At 50.8% G+C, this 15,555-nt stretch overlaps 1 protein-coding gene and 1 non-coding gene across 5 annotated transcripts in view; both read right to left on the bottom strand.

Moving 5' to 3' along the window:
• Window positions 1–2,210: 2,210 nt before the first annotated feature.
• ASAP2 (ArfGAP with SH3 domain, ankyrin repeat and PH domain 2) overlaps window positions 2,211–15,555 on the bottom strand; it is a 171,365-nt gene continuing 158,020 nt past the window's right edge. Inside the window, exons 23-28 of one of the 4 annotated variants that reach the window (XM_042933706.1) lie at window positions 12,794–12,928; window positions 11,316–11,487; window positions 5,045–5,094; window positions 4,518–4,606; window positions 3,968–4,090; window positions 2,211–2,322 (exon numbers count right to left, since the gene is read on the bottom strand). In XM_042933706.1, coding sequence (XP_042789640.1) covers window positions 2,248–2,322; window positions 3,968–4,090; window positions 4,518–4,606; window positions 5,045–5,094; window positions 11,316–11,487; window positions 12,794–12,928 — 644 coding nt within the window. In that variant the 3' untranslated portion in view covers window positions 2,211–2,247. Of the gene's footprint in view, window positions 2,323–3,967; window positions 4,091–4,517; window positions 4,610–5,044; window positions 5,095–11,315; window positions 11,488–12,793; window positions 12,929–15,555 lie in introns of all 4 variants that reach the window. The other 3 variants (XM_042933705.1, XM_042933708.1, XM_042933707.1) reach the window with 3 other exon arrangements.
• LOC122216799 lies at window positions 14,791–14,897 on the bottom strand. The gene has a single exon (XR_006201125.1). It is a non-coding gene; the product is annotated as a U6 spliceosomal RNA (small nuclear RNA).

A 15,555-nucleotide genomic window follows, 5' to 3' on the forward strand; every position in this document is an offset into this window, starting at 1 on the left:
TTGTCTCGAGTAGCGTTCCGAGCTGCAGGCCACACCATCCACCCCTCAGCAGACCACACGGGAGCTGGGAGTCTGTGCACGTGTGGGGCCTCATCCCTCGAAGTCGCGTCTGATGGAAAACGGCACACGACATGCCAGCGTCCCGCAGCTACGTTCGTGAAGCGTCAACTTCAAATATAAATAGATATCTACAGTGTTTTCCTTTCTCTCAGGTTGTTTTTTGATTTGCAAAGAGCAAAGAACTAGGAAAGGATGTTAGCAGGGAAGGTACTAGAATTTCTCCTCTGGCAAGAGTAATGTTAACGACTGCACAATAGCACCACCAAATTGCCGAGTGGAAAAAATATTTCCTAGATATTTCTGTACCAGTGAACCTGATAGATTAGTTTGGGACTGGTGTCTGAATGTCAGTGAGAATCAACTTTAATTCCTTATAAAGCTGGCACCAAGTAGTCAAAAGGCTGATTATAAGACACGAATGCAAAAGGACTGTGTTAAAATATACATAAGAAGTGCACTGTGCAAAATATACCTGTTTACTTTCTTAAATCTATGAGGGAAGTAACCAAATGAAGGGTTCAAACGACAGAAATGAGCAATTAGTGAAAATACATGTAGTGCTTTAAAAACAAAACCAAACCAAAAAAAAAAAAAAAAAAAACAAAAACACCGAAAACCCAACCAAATTTAATTACAGATCTAACATTTTTACCCGGAACTTTGAAAGGCAAAAAGCAGTTGCCACACCACATCATAAAACATTCCAGTTTGTTCTGTTTTCCTTTATAAAAACAATAAAAAGTAGAATGCAATTAATAATTAAAAAAAAAAAAAAGCTCTGCACTTACAAGAGTCTTGCCTAATAAAGACAGGCTGCTCCGATCAAATGTACCATCGTAACCGTGCGATGAAAACATCGCCGCCTCGCTTTCCAAGCCTAGACCTAAGCTTATCCCTTCACTTCTGGTCAAGATCCGAGTGGGCATTATAGGCCTATATATTTTCAGAGAGTGCCACGATGTCCAATATTCCTATCAGGAATCTTATACTCACAATTACTAAAAAGAGGTATGATAATCAAGTTCGTTAAACTCATGAATTTTGGTTTGTCATACACAACCTAATCCCCCCACCCCCAGTAAGAATGACGTGATGGATTTTAGCAGTGACACTGGGACGTCTGTTCAGGAGGATTACCCGGGACCTACAAATTTCGGATATGCTCTTGATTACAAATGGACAGATTCAATTTCAAGACAGCATAACTACCATTCCTGTTGGTACAGTATATAAATACAAGCCACTAAATTGAGTAAACATTCTTGGGGAGCCGGAGAGGGAAGGCAGTGGTACACTCAACAGGAAACAGCAAGTGTGTGTGAACACAGTGGGGTCTGCGCCACGGTACTCGAGCTGGGTGACGGAGGAGGGTCAAGAAGGCAAGTTCCAAGACACCTAAAGCGTATCGACTAGTTTAAAGAACTGTTTTGCAATCCATCATCCTTAGTTTTCAACCAAATTCAGGAAATGCAGTTTTCTCTAACGTGGAACTGAATTAACCGCTATGACCGTATGCCGTAATAAACCATGGGTAGTTTGGTTAAGCAGGATTGTTCACAACAGGCTACACGCACATGCAGAATACACTGATAGTTGCAACCTCACAGATGAGGGCTGGAAAGTACAACGCTAAGGTGTAAATTTCCAAGTTGCTTTAGCTAAGCCTTGGGTGGGTTTCAAAGGAACTCTTTAAAGGTTTCTTTAAAAAAAAAAAAAAAAAAAAAGTCTTTAAAGGTGAACTGATAGCATTTTTTCTAGACAGTCCAGGACTGGGCTACTTCTAAAGCAAGTTTACCAACCTAAGACAACTGTAGTAACCGACCCTAGAAGCAGGCCAAGGAAAGCTGAAGAATTTCTAATCCTCAAACTTTTAGGTTCAGCTAAATCTGTAGATTGAGGGTCTCGATTATGTAGTTAAAATGACTTCTCAGTTCACCTTTTAGGAAATTCAGTTTTTCCTAATAAAAGTATGGCAGTATTTCATGAAAACCACAAATTATAAAAACAATTCATTTATACACATAAAGTTGCCTTTGAGTGTGTAAAACAGAAGAGCGGTGTTAGAGAAAGTGGGCTACCGTACAATACATTTCATGAAACGGGTCATTCTGGCAAGAGTTTTGGTACCAATAACAAAACAGGAACATAACGAGCGTTAAAAGAAGTGTTTTTTTGTTCAGTAGCAATTCAGTCAGCAATAAAGTGCACAAATGATACAGGAAATGCTCCTTTGCGACTGGGATCTCCGTCAATGTGGCCAATCTGAAATGAACAAAAGTTCCGGCGGTTATAAAAATTCTCAATGTTGGAACCTTCGAAGGACATTATATAGCATTTGGAGAAAAAAAAAGGGAAGATTTGTTCAGAAGAATTTCTTCTGAGAAAGAATTACCTGGGTCAGACATCTAAACTGTTTTTCCTTTTTTCTTTCACTCACGTTTCAAATATAGTTGACCCTTAACATGGGGTGGGGGGTGGTTAGAAGTGCCACAGCCATCCCCCTCCAAGCTGAAAATCCACCTATGACTTCCGACTCCCCCAAATCTTTGCTATTAGTAAACCTGTTGACCAGAAGCCTTCCAGATAACATACATGGTAAGTTAACACGTATTTTCAATATGACAGGTGTCATATACTGTGTTCTTACAATAGAGCTAGAGAGAAAAAATGTTAAGAAAATCATAAGGAGTAAAGAATACATTCAAGTGCTTGCTATACTGCATTTACATATAAAAACTCCCCACGTAAGTGGACCCACGCAGTTCACACCCACGTTGTTCAAGGGTCAACTGCGGGGTATGCCGGCTGTGTAAGCAAGACTATTACGGGCGGGCCAGGTGTCGGCCCAGAAGCACAGTCCCCAGGGCCCTGGCGTTCTTGGGGGGCAGGCAGGACGGCTGACTACTGCCCCCAATTGCCTTTATGTTTTGTTTTGTTTTTTTAAGGAAGAAACGGAGTGTCAGAAGTTTGTGAGTTACAAAGTCCCAGAAAGTGGCAAACGTGTGGTTGGTTCTATTTAAATGTAGTCAAGCATTTACCGAAGGCTGCGACAGATTCACTTATTTTCACTCTGGGTAAATTATAGAAGTTCTACACCAAGTAAGATCTCAACAAGGCAAATTATGGAGATAAGTAAAAGTCTAAAAGAAAATCGCCCTAATACAACTGATGAGACTTGGGTGAGAGTATGGGCAGCATTTCCTTCTTTATACCTTTCTGTATTTTCCACAGGTTCTGAAATGAACAGGTATTTTCCAGAGGGCTCAGCCTACTGTCCGGCTGGGGCCCCACCCTCGTGCCGGGTTGGACACGAGTGTGAAAGCGCTGGGGGCAGTCGGGAGGGAGTCAGTTCAGGTCCCCACGCTGCGGGCGCAGGCCGGCCACACAGCAGCAGCTCAGGAACAGAGGCTTTGCGACACGGGCAAGCTGCCCAGCGTCCCTGAGTCTGTGGCGCGCGGGGTCTGGTCTCTCAGGGTCACCAGGCGAACCGCCACACTCCTGCTGTTCCTGCTCCCACCTGGATGTCACCACTCCTTTCAGGACCCAGACGGACACCCAGGGGCTCTGCCCCCACGCCGGCTTCTTACACGCCTCCCCCACAGACCCCCAGTGTGGGGGAGGATCGGACCGGCTCTAAACTCACGGCCTCATTTCAGGCCCTCGAGTGAACTCTGGGAACTGCAGCCCCAGTGCCCGCCCACCCTCACGTGGGAAAACCCACCCGGGGGGAAAGTGGGCCCGCTCAGAAGTGGGTGTACACGGGAGAGACGGGTGGGGGGCAGATGGGCCTGAGGGCTGAGGATGCACCGGCAGAGGGCCTCGCCTGCGAGCAGACCTCTCGTGCCAGGTGGGCCGGGACTCACCTCCGCCCTCCCAGCCACATCCCGGGCCCAGACCCCCGACTCACCCACCACTCTTGGTCCTCCTCCCCATCCACGATGATCACATCCCCCTCGGAGAACGTCAGCTCGTCTGGGTTGTCGGCCACACAGTTATAGAGAGCTTTGACCCGCTTGGGCTTTAACTTGGTCTGGACGGAGGAGCGGGAGGGTCAGAGGTTAGTGTGGCAGGGAGGCGTCAGCTCCTGGGGCGGAGGGTGGGGCTGCTTCGTTTCTAATTGGTCCCAGGGCTCCCGACCCAGCAGGCCCGGGAGCCCACGGGTGTCAGGGCGGGAAGGTCCGTGTGGCTCAGGGGCAGGGGGACCTTCTACCAGGCTCGCAGGACAGGGAAGCAACCCCAGCTGAGCGCAGAGAACTGGGGGTGAGGCAGCCCGGTGCCTGTGCCAGAGGAGCCGAGCCCTGCGACTGCGGATCGGGGGTCGTGTCCCGTCCAGATTCGGGAAGAAGCCTCGCCTCCGCCCCGCCGGGGGAAGAGGGCGAGACTGGTTTCCTCGGAGACTCTCCCGCTCACTGCTGGCCAGAGCAAAGAGGCAGGAAAGGAGGGGCCCTTCCACTTACGGTCTGTGACTTCCTGGGCATGGGGGCTGGGGGTTGGAGGACCGCGCTGTTGGACAGAGGACCCAGAGCTTCTGTTCCAGAGAGATCCACTGCTTGAGGGCCAAAATGAATCAACTTCACAATATGCCCTCAGTGGTGACCAGCGAGTTACAAACAATATAAATGCCACAGCGTCATGTCTGAAAGGCAGCTTTCCTGAGATTTTCTCATCTACAGAGTGAAAAGTCCCCTAAAGGCCCAAGAACCAGGTGACTTCCATCAGTCTCTGTAAAGCGTGCGGCGCACATGAGTGTCACAGAGCCGGACAAAGGCCGCCAGCTCCCCTGCAGATTTCTAGATCCCTGCTGGGGCTCCCTGCCCTGCCCCCATCAGAAGGGGCCAGACACAGGACACAGCAGACAGCAGCCCTGTCTGTGAGAGGCAGGGTGGCTGCTGGGGCCCGACACAGGGTTGAGCACGGCTGGAAATGCCTCCCGCTTTGCCCCCACGGACCACGCAGCAGTGAACCCCATAAACGAAATCATTACCAGGTCCTCTCGGCTGGCCTTTGTTGATCAGTGGGATCGACTTGTCAGCCCTAAAAGAAGGAGAAGGTAGATTTATTGACGTCTGAGGCCCCACAGCACGTCAGCTGTCCCCACCTCACACCGCTTCATAAAGGAACCTTCTGTGTCATCTCAGAAGGAAGGTGAAGAAACATGGCACTGATTTTACACCTATTTTCAAGGAACTCAAAAGGTCTAACGTGTGAAGGCCCCACTCATCTGACCCGTCTCGTCATTTGATTTCCGTCAATGTCAAGACAGAAATCACCATGCTGGGGGTGCCTGGGTGGCTCAGTCGGTTGAGTGTTTGACTCTTTGATTTTCGCTCAGATCATGATCCCAGGGTCGTGGGATCGAGCCCCATGTCGGGCTCAGCGCTGAGTGTGGAGCCTGCTTGAGCTTCTCTCCGTCTCCCTCTGCCCCTCTCTCCCACTCGCACTCACTCTCTCTCTCAGAAAAAAAAAAAAAAAAAAGAAATCATCATGCTGACCCCCTTTGCCTTTCATCACTCCCAACTACAAAATGCCTACGGGAAAGGCCTGAGCCTCTAAGACACCAGTCAGCAAACCTTCTTGCTAAAGGGCCTGACAGTTGAGGCTCTGTGGGTTACAAAGTCCATCAGGACTACCCAGTGCTGCCACCACAGCACGAGAGCAGCCACGGATGATGCACAAAGGAGCGTGGCTATGTGCCGAACGCTTTATTTATGGGCACTGGAATCTGAATTTTATAGACTCTTCATGTATCAGGGTGCCTGAGTGGCTCAGTCAGTTAAGCATCCAACTCGATTTTGGCTCAGGTCACGATCTCACGGTTGTGGGATCGAGCCCCGCGTCGGGCTCTGGGCTGACAATGCAGAGCCTGCTTGGGATTCTCTCTCTGCCCCTTTCCTGAGCTCTCTTTCTCTCAAACTTAAAAAAAGAAAATCTTCATGTATCATGAATAGACTTCTTTTGGTTGTTTTCAACCATTTGAAAAAAAAGAAAACCACCTTAGCTTGTGGGCCATACAAAAACAGGCACGGGGCTGATCAGGCGTGCAGGAGTAGTTTGCCAACCGCTGCTCAAAGAGAGCAAAGGTGGGGCGCCTGGGTGGCGCAGTTGGTTAAGCGTCCGACTTCAGCCAGGTCACGATCTCGCGGTCCGTGAGTTCGAGCCCCGCGTCAGGCTCTGGGCTGATGGCTCGGAGCCTGGAGCCTGTTTCCGATTCTGTGTCTCCCTCTCTCTCTGCCCCTCCCCCGTTCATGCTCTGTCTCTCTCTGTCCCAAAAATAAATAAAAAACGTTGAAAAAAAATTTTTAAAAAAAAAGAGAGCAAAGGTAAAAACCCAGATTTATACCCAGGATAAGACTGGGGGGGTGGGTGCTTCCTTACGAAGAGGCCACAGCGGTGTATTCTTTTCAAACGGAACTCCCTCGGGCAGTGATGACAGGCTTCCCTCCATCCAAAGGGGTCTTGGAGACACCCCAGCATCACCCGCTCTGCTCCCTCCCCACCTCTGCTTCTGGTCACACGAGATGAGAGAAAAGGATTCCACGGAGCAGGTAAAACCAGGTAAGACTACACTAACATACCCAGCAACCCCAGCTCAGACTCTCCTGCGAACCAAGGAAGCAGGGAGGCCTCAGAGCCCCCAGAAAGACCGTGCCCAGGACCCTGCATTAGCGACCAATACACCCCGTTCTCAGAACCGCCGGGTGACGGCTGGCAGCCGACTGGTGCTCATCTAGAAGTTCAACACGGGATTCGGTGTCTCAAAGAACAGCTCAGAAAGAGCAAGTATGCAGGAGCTACAGGGCAAGAGGGGGGCAAACAGAAGCGGGCACAGACCCTAATGCAGAGAAGCTCGGCCTGTGGCCACGGAGGGTAGACGTGAGAGTGTATTCCCCACTGCATAACTCGGTAACTCATGAGACTGCATATGTGCTGCCTGGAATAGGAAGGCAAGGATGTTCACATTCTAGTTTCGGAAGAGATCTTACAAGGCAGCGTTAAAGAAGTTCTGAGAGGCTTCTGGTTAAAAAAGTAGGTCTGAGGGGTGCCTGGGTGGCTCAGTCGGTTAAGTGTCTGACTTCGGCTCAGGTCATGATCTCGAAGTTCCTGAGTTTGAGTTTGAGCACTGGACTCCACATTCTCACTCGGTCCTTTCTCTCTGCCCCTCCCCTGCTTGTGCCTTCTCTCTCAAAATAAATAAACTTAAAAAAAAAAAAAAAAGACTGAAATACATTTACTTCCACTTTCTCTCAAGGAAAACAATTAGAAAAAACTTGAGGGGCGCCTGGGAGGCTCAGTCAGTTGGGCGTCCGACTTCGTCTCAGGTCATGATCTCACGGTCTGTGAGTTCGAGCCCCACGTTGGGCTCTGTGCTGACAGCTCAGAGCCTGGAACCTGTTTCGGATTCTGTGTCTCCCTCTCTCTCTGCTCCTCCCCTGCTCATGCTCTGTCTCTCTCTGTCTCAAAAAGAAATAAAAACATTTAAAAAAATTTAAAAAAAAGAAAGAAAAAACTTGAACCAGGCGTGCGTGGGTGGCTCAGTCGGTGAAGCGTCTGACTCTTGATCTCAGCTCAGGTTGTGACAGCAGTTTGTGAGATCAAGCCCTGAGTTGGGCTCCAAACTGAGCATGGAGCCTGCTTAAGAGTCTCTCTCTCCCTCTCTGAGAAAGAAAAGAAAAAAGAGACAAAAAAAGAAAAGAAAAGAAAAGAAAAGAAAAGAAAAGAAAAGAGAAAGAGCAAGAGAAAGAAAGAAAGAAAGAAAGAAAGGGAAAAAGAAAGACAGACGGAAAGAAAGGGAACAAGCTTAAACCAACAAGACAAAGAGAACTGAAGAGGAAACATTTTGGAAGTGGCCACAGGAGGGAAGAATCCTAACCACGCCAGCTCATCTGAAGAGGGAGAACCCTCACGCAGTAAGGAAGCCCTGAAGGACCCCCATCTGTGCACAAGCCCCCAAGGCTTATGAGCCCGTGGGAGGGGGCATAAGGCATGGCAATAAACACAAGGATTGGCTCAAAATCTGCTCAAGGAGCTACTGAATCCCCGGATTCCCAGACCAACCCTGAGCAACTACCCTACCTCAACCCATTGAAGACCAGAAGCTTCTATTCTCAGAGAGGGGAGAATAGAGGGTATCTGAACTTGGGGGTACCAGTGTGATTGTTGGGGGCATCTTTACAAAAAGGGGGACTAAGTAAAAACTGCCGAGTGAGACCCTCCACAGCGAAGTCCACACTGGACTCTGCACATGAGGGTGCAGTTTGCAATCAGGTTTTTTCAAATGTTTATTTAGAGAGAGAGAGAGAGAGAGAGAGAGAGAGAGAGAGAATCCCAAGCAGGCTCCGAACGGTCAGCGCAGAGCCTGATGTGGGACTTGATCCCACAAACCATGAGATCATGACCTGAGATGAAATCAAGAGTCGTAGGCTTGACCGACGGAGCCACCCAGGGAGCCCTGCAGTTGGTTTTAATGCCTCAGCTGCAGTGGCAACTTTTGGGCAGAAAACACCAGATCTATGAGGAAAAGCCTCTAACATAACAGAAACGAAAACAAAGACAATGGACAGGGAAGAAACAAACCATGCAGAAAAGCAAAAGCTAAACTAAACAACTCCCCCTCCATCCCTATAACCATCATTAATAATCTGAGACAAGAGAAAATGATTTCATGAAACAAAAAGGATACTATTAACTTGAAAATTATATGACAGCCGAAACAAAAAAATTCAATGAAAGAACTGGAAGATGACATGAAGGAAATCTCCCAGAAGGCAGACTTAAAAAGCAAGCAAGCAATGCAGAAATGGAAGCCACAGGTGGCAGAGAGCGGTCCCTCCACGGAGCAGAGCTGCACTTCCAGCCCCGGCCTCCAGGTGGAGCCATGGGACTGGCTCTGGTCAAAGGCACCCTTCGCCGGTCTCTTCCTCAGGAAATAACCCTAGGAACAGGGTTCAGAAGTAGAAAGGGTCTGGGTCTCTGACTCGCCCCTTGGGGCTGCTGCACAAGCAAGAATATGGGCGCTCAATTTTGTGTAAGAAGTCAACTTCCAGCTGTTAAACCACGGAGATTCAGGGGCAGGCTGACAGAGCTATCAGCTTACCCGAATGAAAAAGAAAAGACGATACATGTAGAGGAAAAGCCAACGGAGTCTGACATCTGAGTAACAGGAATTACATTACAAGCAAGAAAAGAGGGGCACCTGGGTGGCTTGGTCAGTTAAGTGTCCGACTTCAGCTCAGGTCACGGTCTCATGGTTCGTGAGTCTGAGCCCTGCGTCGGGCTCTCTACTGTCAGTACAGAGCCGGCTTCAGATCCTCTGTCCCCCTCTTTCTCTGCCTCTCCCCTGCTTGCGTTCTCTCCCTCTCTCTCAAAAGTAAACATAAATAAAAATAAATAAATAAATAAAAGAACAGAGAAAACAGAAATTAAGACAGTAAAAAAAAAAAATCAATGAAATTTCTCAGAACTGAAGGAGGTAGTTTATATCCTGAAAGGCTCCATCATCTACCTGGTGGCAGGGACGAAAAAAGGCCCATCCTGGGGAGTCGGAGCCTCGGCAGGGACAGGAGGCCTGAGGGGTGCGCCTGAGTGGGACGGAGGAGGGTGCTTGGCGGGGCAGTGAGAGCCCCAGTAGGGTGAAGATGGTCTCCATGTGGGGCCCCAGATCTCAGCAGGGAGAGGAGGAGGTGGAGGCAGAGACGGGAGACTGGCTTCATGGGGGTATTGATCGTCAACGTAGAAGCCAGATTTCTCATCACCGGAAAAGGGAGTAAGGAGCCCAGAAAAGGAGATTAGAATAGACCCTGTGGTGCTTTGAGAACACTGCCCCCAAACCCTTTCCTGAGAGCTGGAGTCTACACCACCCTGTGCTACCATCCCCACGCCAACCCTGAGTCTGGGATCTGCCACTGTTTGACCAGTGACACATGACAGAAGTGACAACCTGCCATTTTCCAGGGCTGGGCCTGTCTCTTGGGACTTGTTCTTGGGCCCAGTCGCCATGATTCGAGGAAGCCCTCGCCACATGCAGAGGCCACATACGTGCAAGCTTTCTAGCCAACGGCCCCAGCTGATAGCCAGCATCAACCACCAGACGTGTGGGCTGGAGAGATGACACGAGCCTCAGCCCGTGAGTCACTCTCTGTGTTGGACCATCCCTGGCCTTGAGTCTTCCCAGCTAGGGCTTCAGATATTGTGGAGACCAGATAAGCTAACTTCACGATGCTGATCCAAATTCCTGACAGAGTCTGGTAGCAGAGTACAATGGTTGTGTCCCACGTCAGTAAGTCTTGGTGTGGTTTGTTACTACAACTGAAATGGGAGATAGTGTGAACTCATGGATTTTGACCAGAAATAGAAACACAGAGATAAATGTGTTTATAAATACAGATACGCACAGATATACACCTACGTACGTACATGTGTGTGTCCCCAGTTCTGACCACTCAGAGGGCCTGCCTGGGAGCAAGGATACCCCAAGAGCAATGAGCACACACAGTATTCGGACCTTGGCTTCTAAGTATCACTGCCGCTAAAAGAAAACCATCTTTCACTATAAGGATCCAGCTGGAAACCATGAACTGGATCCCTCTGTGGAAAAGGACAAACCTTTGGGTAAGTGGCAAACCCGGTATGGGTTTTAAGAACTGGAAGGTACTAATGTGTCTATGTTAACTTTCTTTTTTAAAGATTTTATTTTTAAGTAATCTCTACACCCAACATGGGGCTCGAACTCACAACCCCGAGATCAAGAGTCGCACGCTCTACTGTCTGAGCCAACCAGGTGCCCCACTGTGTTAGCTTTCTGATCGTGCTGGTTGTAGTGTGCTTATGCAGGAGAACATCCTCGTCTGTAGGAAATATATGCCCACATTGTGGAGGATGCATACGAGTAAGATAACCTTGCGAGCAACAAACTGAAGCTACAGGCCCAGCGTCTCGAGGACCTTCGTTCCCCCAAATCCAGTGCCTGTGCTACACAGAAACCTACACTCGTCATGTGGATAGAAGACATACGTTTGTATGAAAATTTTTAGCTTAATAATGTTGATAAATTATTTTTAAGACGCTTAAGCCTGATGAATTCATCAGGTGACACCGGTACTCAAACGTTAGAGTAGAAGCACTGGAAATTTCAAATGTCTGCATGGAAATTTCAGACGAAGGATTGGGGCCACTGCCACTTGGAAGCTCCTTGAACGCAAGAAGCCAGGATGGCAGTTTGGCCAGGCCCCGCGGGCCACATGGAGACAGGCGGTTACCCGGGAGCAGGCCTCTTCTGCGGGAGGCGGCTGGGCGGCTGGGGTGGCAGGGGCGGGGGCGGGGCTTTGCTCAGCGGGATCCCAGGCTGGGCAGACTTGCTCGGCTGGCCCAAGGCTTCGATCACACTGGGCGTTTTTGCTACCGGAGGGGGCGGCGTGGGAGCCAGGGGATCTGTGGAAAGAAAAGGAGAGCCACACAGATTGTCAGACTTCCTCACGTCCCCAGCCTTCTCACCCAAGGCTCCTCTGATAAGGGCTTCCTTTTTTCTATGGTGATTTCATAAGAACAAAAGCCTCTTTTCATTGCAGGTTTTTATTAAGCAGTATTGGCAGGGAGTCCTTCCGAGCCTCAAGTCGGGGTTAAAATGCCTCTATGAGCCTGTACCTTCCCCGTTGGAAGTCCCTGTGGGGACGCCACCACAGTTTTGTGCTGTCCACCCTGAGACCTGGAGAGACAGCAGGGGGGAGGCTCAAGTCTGGGGCCGGGCCTTCCTGGGCCAATCCTCTTTCTGCCTCAGCCGCCCCTGTGGGCCCTGCACATTTCACCAGGCTTCCAGCAGGTCACTGTGAGACCGCCCTAAAGTGCTCACTCTGTGAAGACTCCACAGTCTGTGCGGAGGGCAGGGCAAAGACTTGGGAGGCTGAGGATCAGAGAGGTGACGTGCTTTCCCCTAAGGTCAGAAAGTTGGTGAGACGGGCAGTTGGGCCTCGAGCCCTTGGCTCCTCTCCCCGCTTTCCCCTCTCGGACAAACACTAGTGCTGTCCCCAAATATCCAGGGTCCTCGCTGAGGCAGTTAACTGTCCTCAGGACAGGACGGGGACACCCAAGGAGCCTTCCAGTGCCACCAGTGCACGTGCACATGGCACTTTACTGCAGCTGGGGTTCGGTTTCTCCTGCCTTAGCTTAAAAACTGCAGGGGAAAACCTGGGGGAAGTCCGTGCTCCCAGTGTGGGCCCCGAGGTGCCAGGACCCCTCCCCCTGCCAGCCCAGCAGAGCAGGGACGAGACAGGCTCAGGGCCTGCATCCAGGGCTTGCCTCACTGCTCCAGGAAAGATTTTCCTCTTCTCCAGCCCCCTCCCCTAGGTCCCGGGACTTTCACCTACATGTTGACATTGAAGAAAAACACATGCCAGATTATATCCAAATGACTGTGCCCAAATATTGAGAACCGCCAAGTGGCCAAAGGAAATGAAGCCCCGGGCTCATGCGTGACAGGAGGAAATGTTGCTGAAATGCTCGGGAAGACAGAGGAGGAGAGTGTGCGAGCACCCCCCTGGCATGGGGTGCGGGACAGACAGGAGCCTGCAGCTGGGGAGGGCGGCCGGAGGGGCCAGGGCTGGGAACACAGTGCTGGGCTCCCGGCAGTGGCTTGCGGGCGTGCAGCGTCGCAGCTGTCCCCTCGCGGCTGCCGAAAGCACCCCCCAGCCATCCAGATCGAAAAGCCCACTGGCAAGAAAGGAAAAAGGAAAAAACGTACTGGTAGATGTCACGCGAAGAGGGGGCAGCGGTGGATGGACAGCTGGCGGATCTGACGAAGATCGCTGCCTGCTTACACCGTCCACACTTACAGAGTTTGTCTTCCACAGGGCGTTAGCGGAGGAGGCTGGCTGAACTGCACACGCACGCACATGCACACGCACGCACATGCACACGCAGGCATGCACACACACACACGAATGCACGCACAGGCACAGAACAAAAACAGAAACAGAACACTGCATTATTGATCCTCTCTCTCAGAAAAACGATAAATATGACCCTTCTAGAATAGCATTAAGACCACCAATAGAATGTTGATTTTTTTTTTTTTTTTAATTCTTGTCTCTGGTATCTGGAGGATGGACACTGCTACACACAGTGGTGCTTCTGGGAAACTTATCAGCTGGTTTTCACAATCTTACGGATTTTCTTTCTCCAATATGAATACCATTTGAGGAGGGAAATGAGTAACCACAATGACATATGTCCTGAGCATTGCACTCCAGCCTGTAGAACATCTGCTGGCCTCTACCCATCCATCAAGTCCTCCCCTGGGTGCACGCACAGGGGAGCACCTGTCCTCGGACCGCATGGAGAGAAGGGTACAAACTAGAGACAGGTGAGGGCTCCCCACCTCCTGCAAACATTTCTGGCTAGATGTCAGGTGACACCAAGGAGGCTCGGCTGACATACCAGGGGGACGGCACCTGCCCAGGTCACAGTCCCTCCTCTGCCCCACAAAGCTCTGCACACGGGGGGGGCCCTGTGTCTGAGGCTGTGCATGGCCCACAAAGTGGGGCCCTGGGCTTGGGGTGGAAAACAGGCACCCCCACGCAGGGCATTTCTGCGGTGGACGAGGTCCGTCCCCGGGTAGGGCACGCAACGTTGGCTCCCTTTTCTGTCTGTCATGTGGGCACCAGGGTGCACTAGACCGAGAACCAGGGGGCCCTTTGGGGGTCATAGGGATGAAGTGCCAGTATACCATCAAAGGAGAACATGAAGCTAACCACAGGAATAGCCAGAAAAAGGAACTATGAAAAACCCCAAAGCCTCTAAGACTTTAGGAGAGCAAAAAATAAAGATGAACAGTTTTTTATTCCTTTTGCATGACCAACAGAGCAAAATAGTCTTTCCTCCAATGACACACAAAGTCAGTAAAAGCCACTAATGGGGTGGAGGGGACCAAATCATTGCAGCTGCAGCCTTGCACAGTGAATACATGTACACAGGGCGTGGGAGGAGGCTGGGCAGACAGGAGGCCCCACAAGGACCCGACCATGGTGGGTTGCCCTGGGCCCCTCCCGGCCAGTGCAAGAAGCCTGACCTTGCGGCCTCTCTCCTGCTCAGGAATTGCCCCAACAAGCCCAGGGGTGTGGGCATGAGGGGGGCACAGGCTCTGTGGGGGAGGGCAAGTGGGCTGCTTCTGGGGCCTGCCTGGGCAGCACCCGCTCTCCTCTCGGGGGTCTGCTCCAGTGACCTAGACGACAGGCCCCTCAGCCTTCTCTGGGCCTCCCTGAGAGCTGGGGACAGGGCCATGGTGGGGGTGGCCTCGACCCAGGTGCTGGCAGCTGCCATCCTCGCTCTCCTGCCAGGGCTACAACCCTCACTCACGCCCCCTCCCGGAGAGCAGCTGTTGCACAAATGCCACGTGGACCGGCAGCAGCCTCCAGCGGGGCGGGGACATCACACCCTCCTTCTCGTGGGAAGCCCTCCGGAGGCCACCGGCCGCGTCGGGCAGCCCCAGCCCACAGCTATGCCGGCTGCTTGCTGGACCGGCCTTCAAGGAGCAGAATGGCCAGCTGGCCGTCAGTCCTGGGAAAATTACCTAACTTTTGGGGGCCTCAGTTTCCATTTTTTTTTTTACTGTTTTAAAATCTTTTTATTTTCTAAAGTTTTTATTTATTTTTATTTTACTTTTTTGAGTTACATCCAAGTTAGTTACCATACAGTGCAACAATGATTTCACGAGTAGATTCCTTATGCCCCTTACTTGTTAAAAATAAGGAACGCTTCATGACTTTGCGTGTTATCCTGGCACAGGGGCCGTGCTAATCTTCTCTGTATCATTCCAATGTTAGTGTGTGTGCTGCCGAAGCGAGCACCTCAGTTTCCATTTTAATAAAAATAAAAACCAGCATCTGGGAAGTCCAACTCATTGTGTTGTGACGGAACAACTAACGTCAAGCACGGCAAGCTCTGGCACTTAAGGCACCGGCAGGACCCACGGGGATCATTTTGCATTTTTACAATTAGGTTGCGCACCGTTCCCCAAATCAGCGTCTTTGTATCCTTCATTTCATGGGGCTGGCAGAGATAGAAGGTACCAGGCATCACAAGCTGGCTGAAGGCAGGCGGGGGCGGGGGGGAATGGAGGGATGATGACACAGGACAGAACTAAGGCAGAGGGAGGGGTGGTGAGCTGTAAAAGCAGACAGAAAAGAACAGAAAGGAGGTCTGCGGGAAGGTCTCACAGGACCAGCGTCACGAGCTGAGCCACCCGCCTCAGGCTGCCCTGGTGGAGTCCGTGCGCACTGCCAGTGACACAAATGCCACACCTCTGCCCAGAACAAGGACAGAGTCAGAGGCTCCACCACCATCCGGCATCCTAAGACCGGAGAGCTCCTTGAGGAGGTCAACACCATGACCGTAGGACACAAAACCCCACATGTCATCGAGCAGGGGGCAAAGCAACCAGAAACTTCCCAAAGCGAAAACCAAACAACGCCCTTCGTGCGCCGGCGGGAGCTATGACGGTTTAGT

Source organism: Panthera leo, chromosome A3 (assembly GCF_018350215.1).
Source record: "Panthera leo isolate Ple1 chromosome A3, P.leo_Ple1_pat1.1, whole genome shotgun sequence".
In the NCBI taxonomy this organism is placed as follows: Eukaryota; Metazoa; Chordata; class Mammalia; order Carnivora; family Felidae; genus Panthera; species Panthera leo.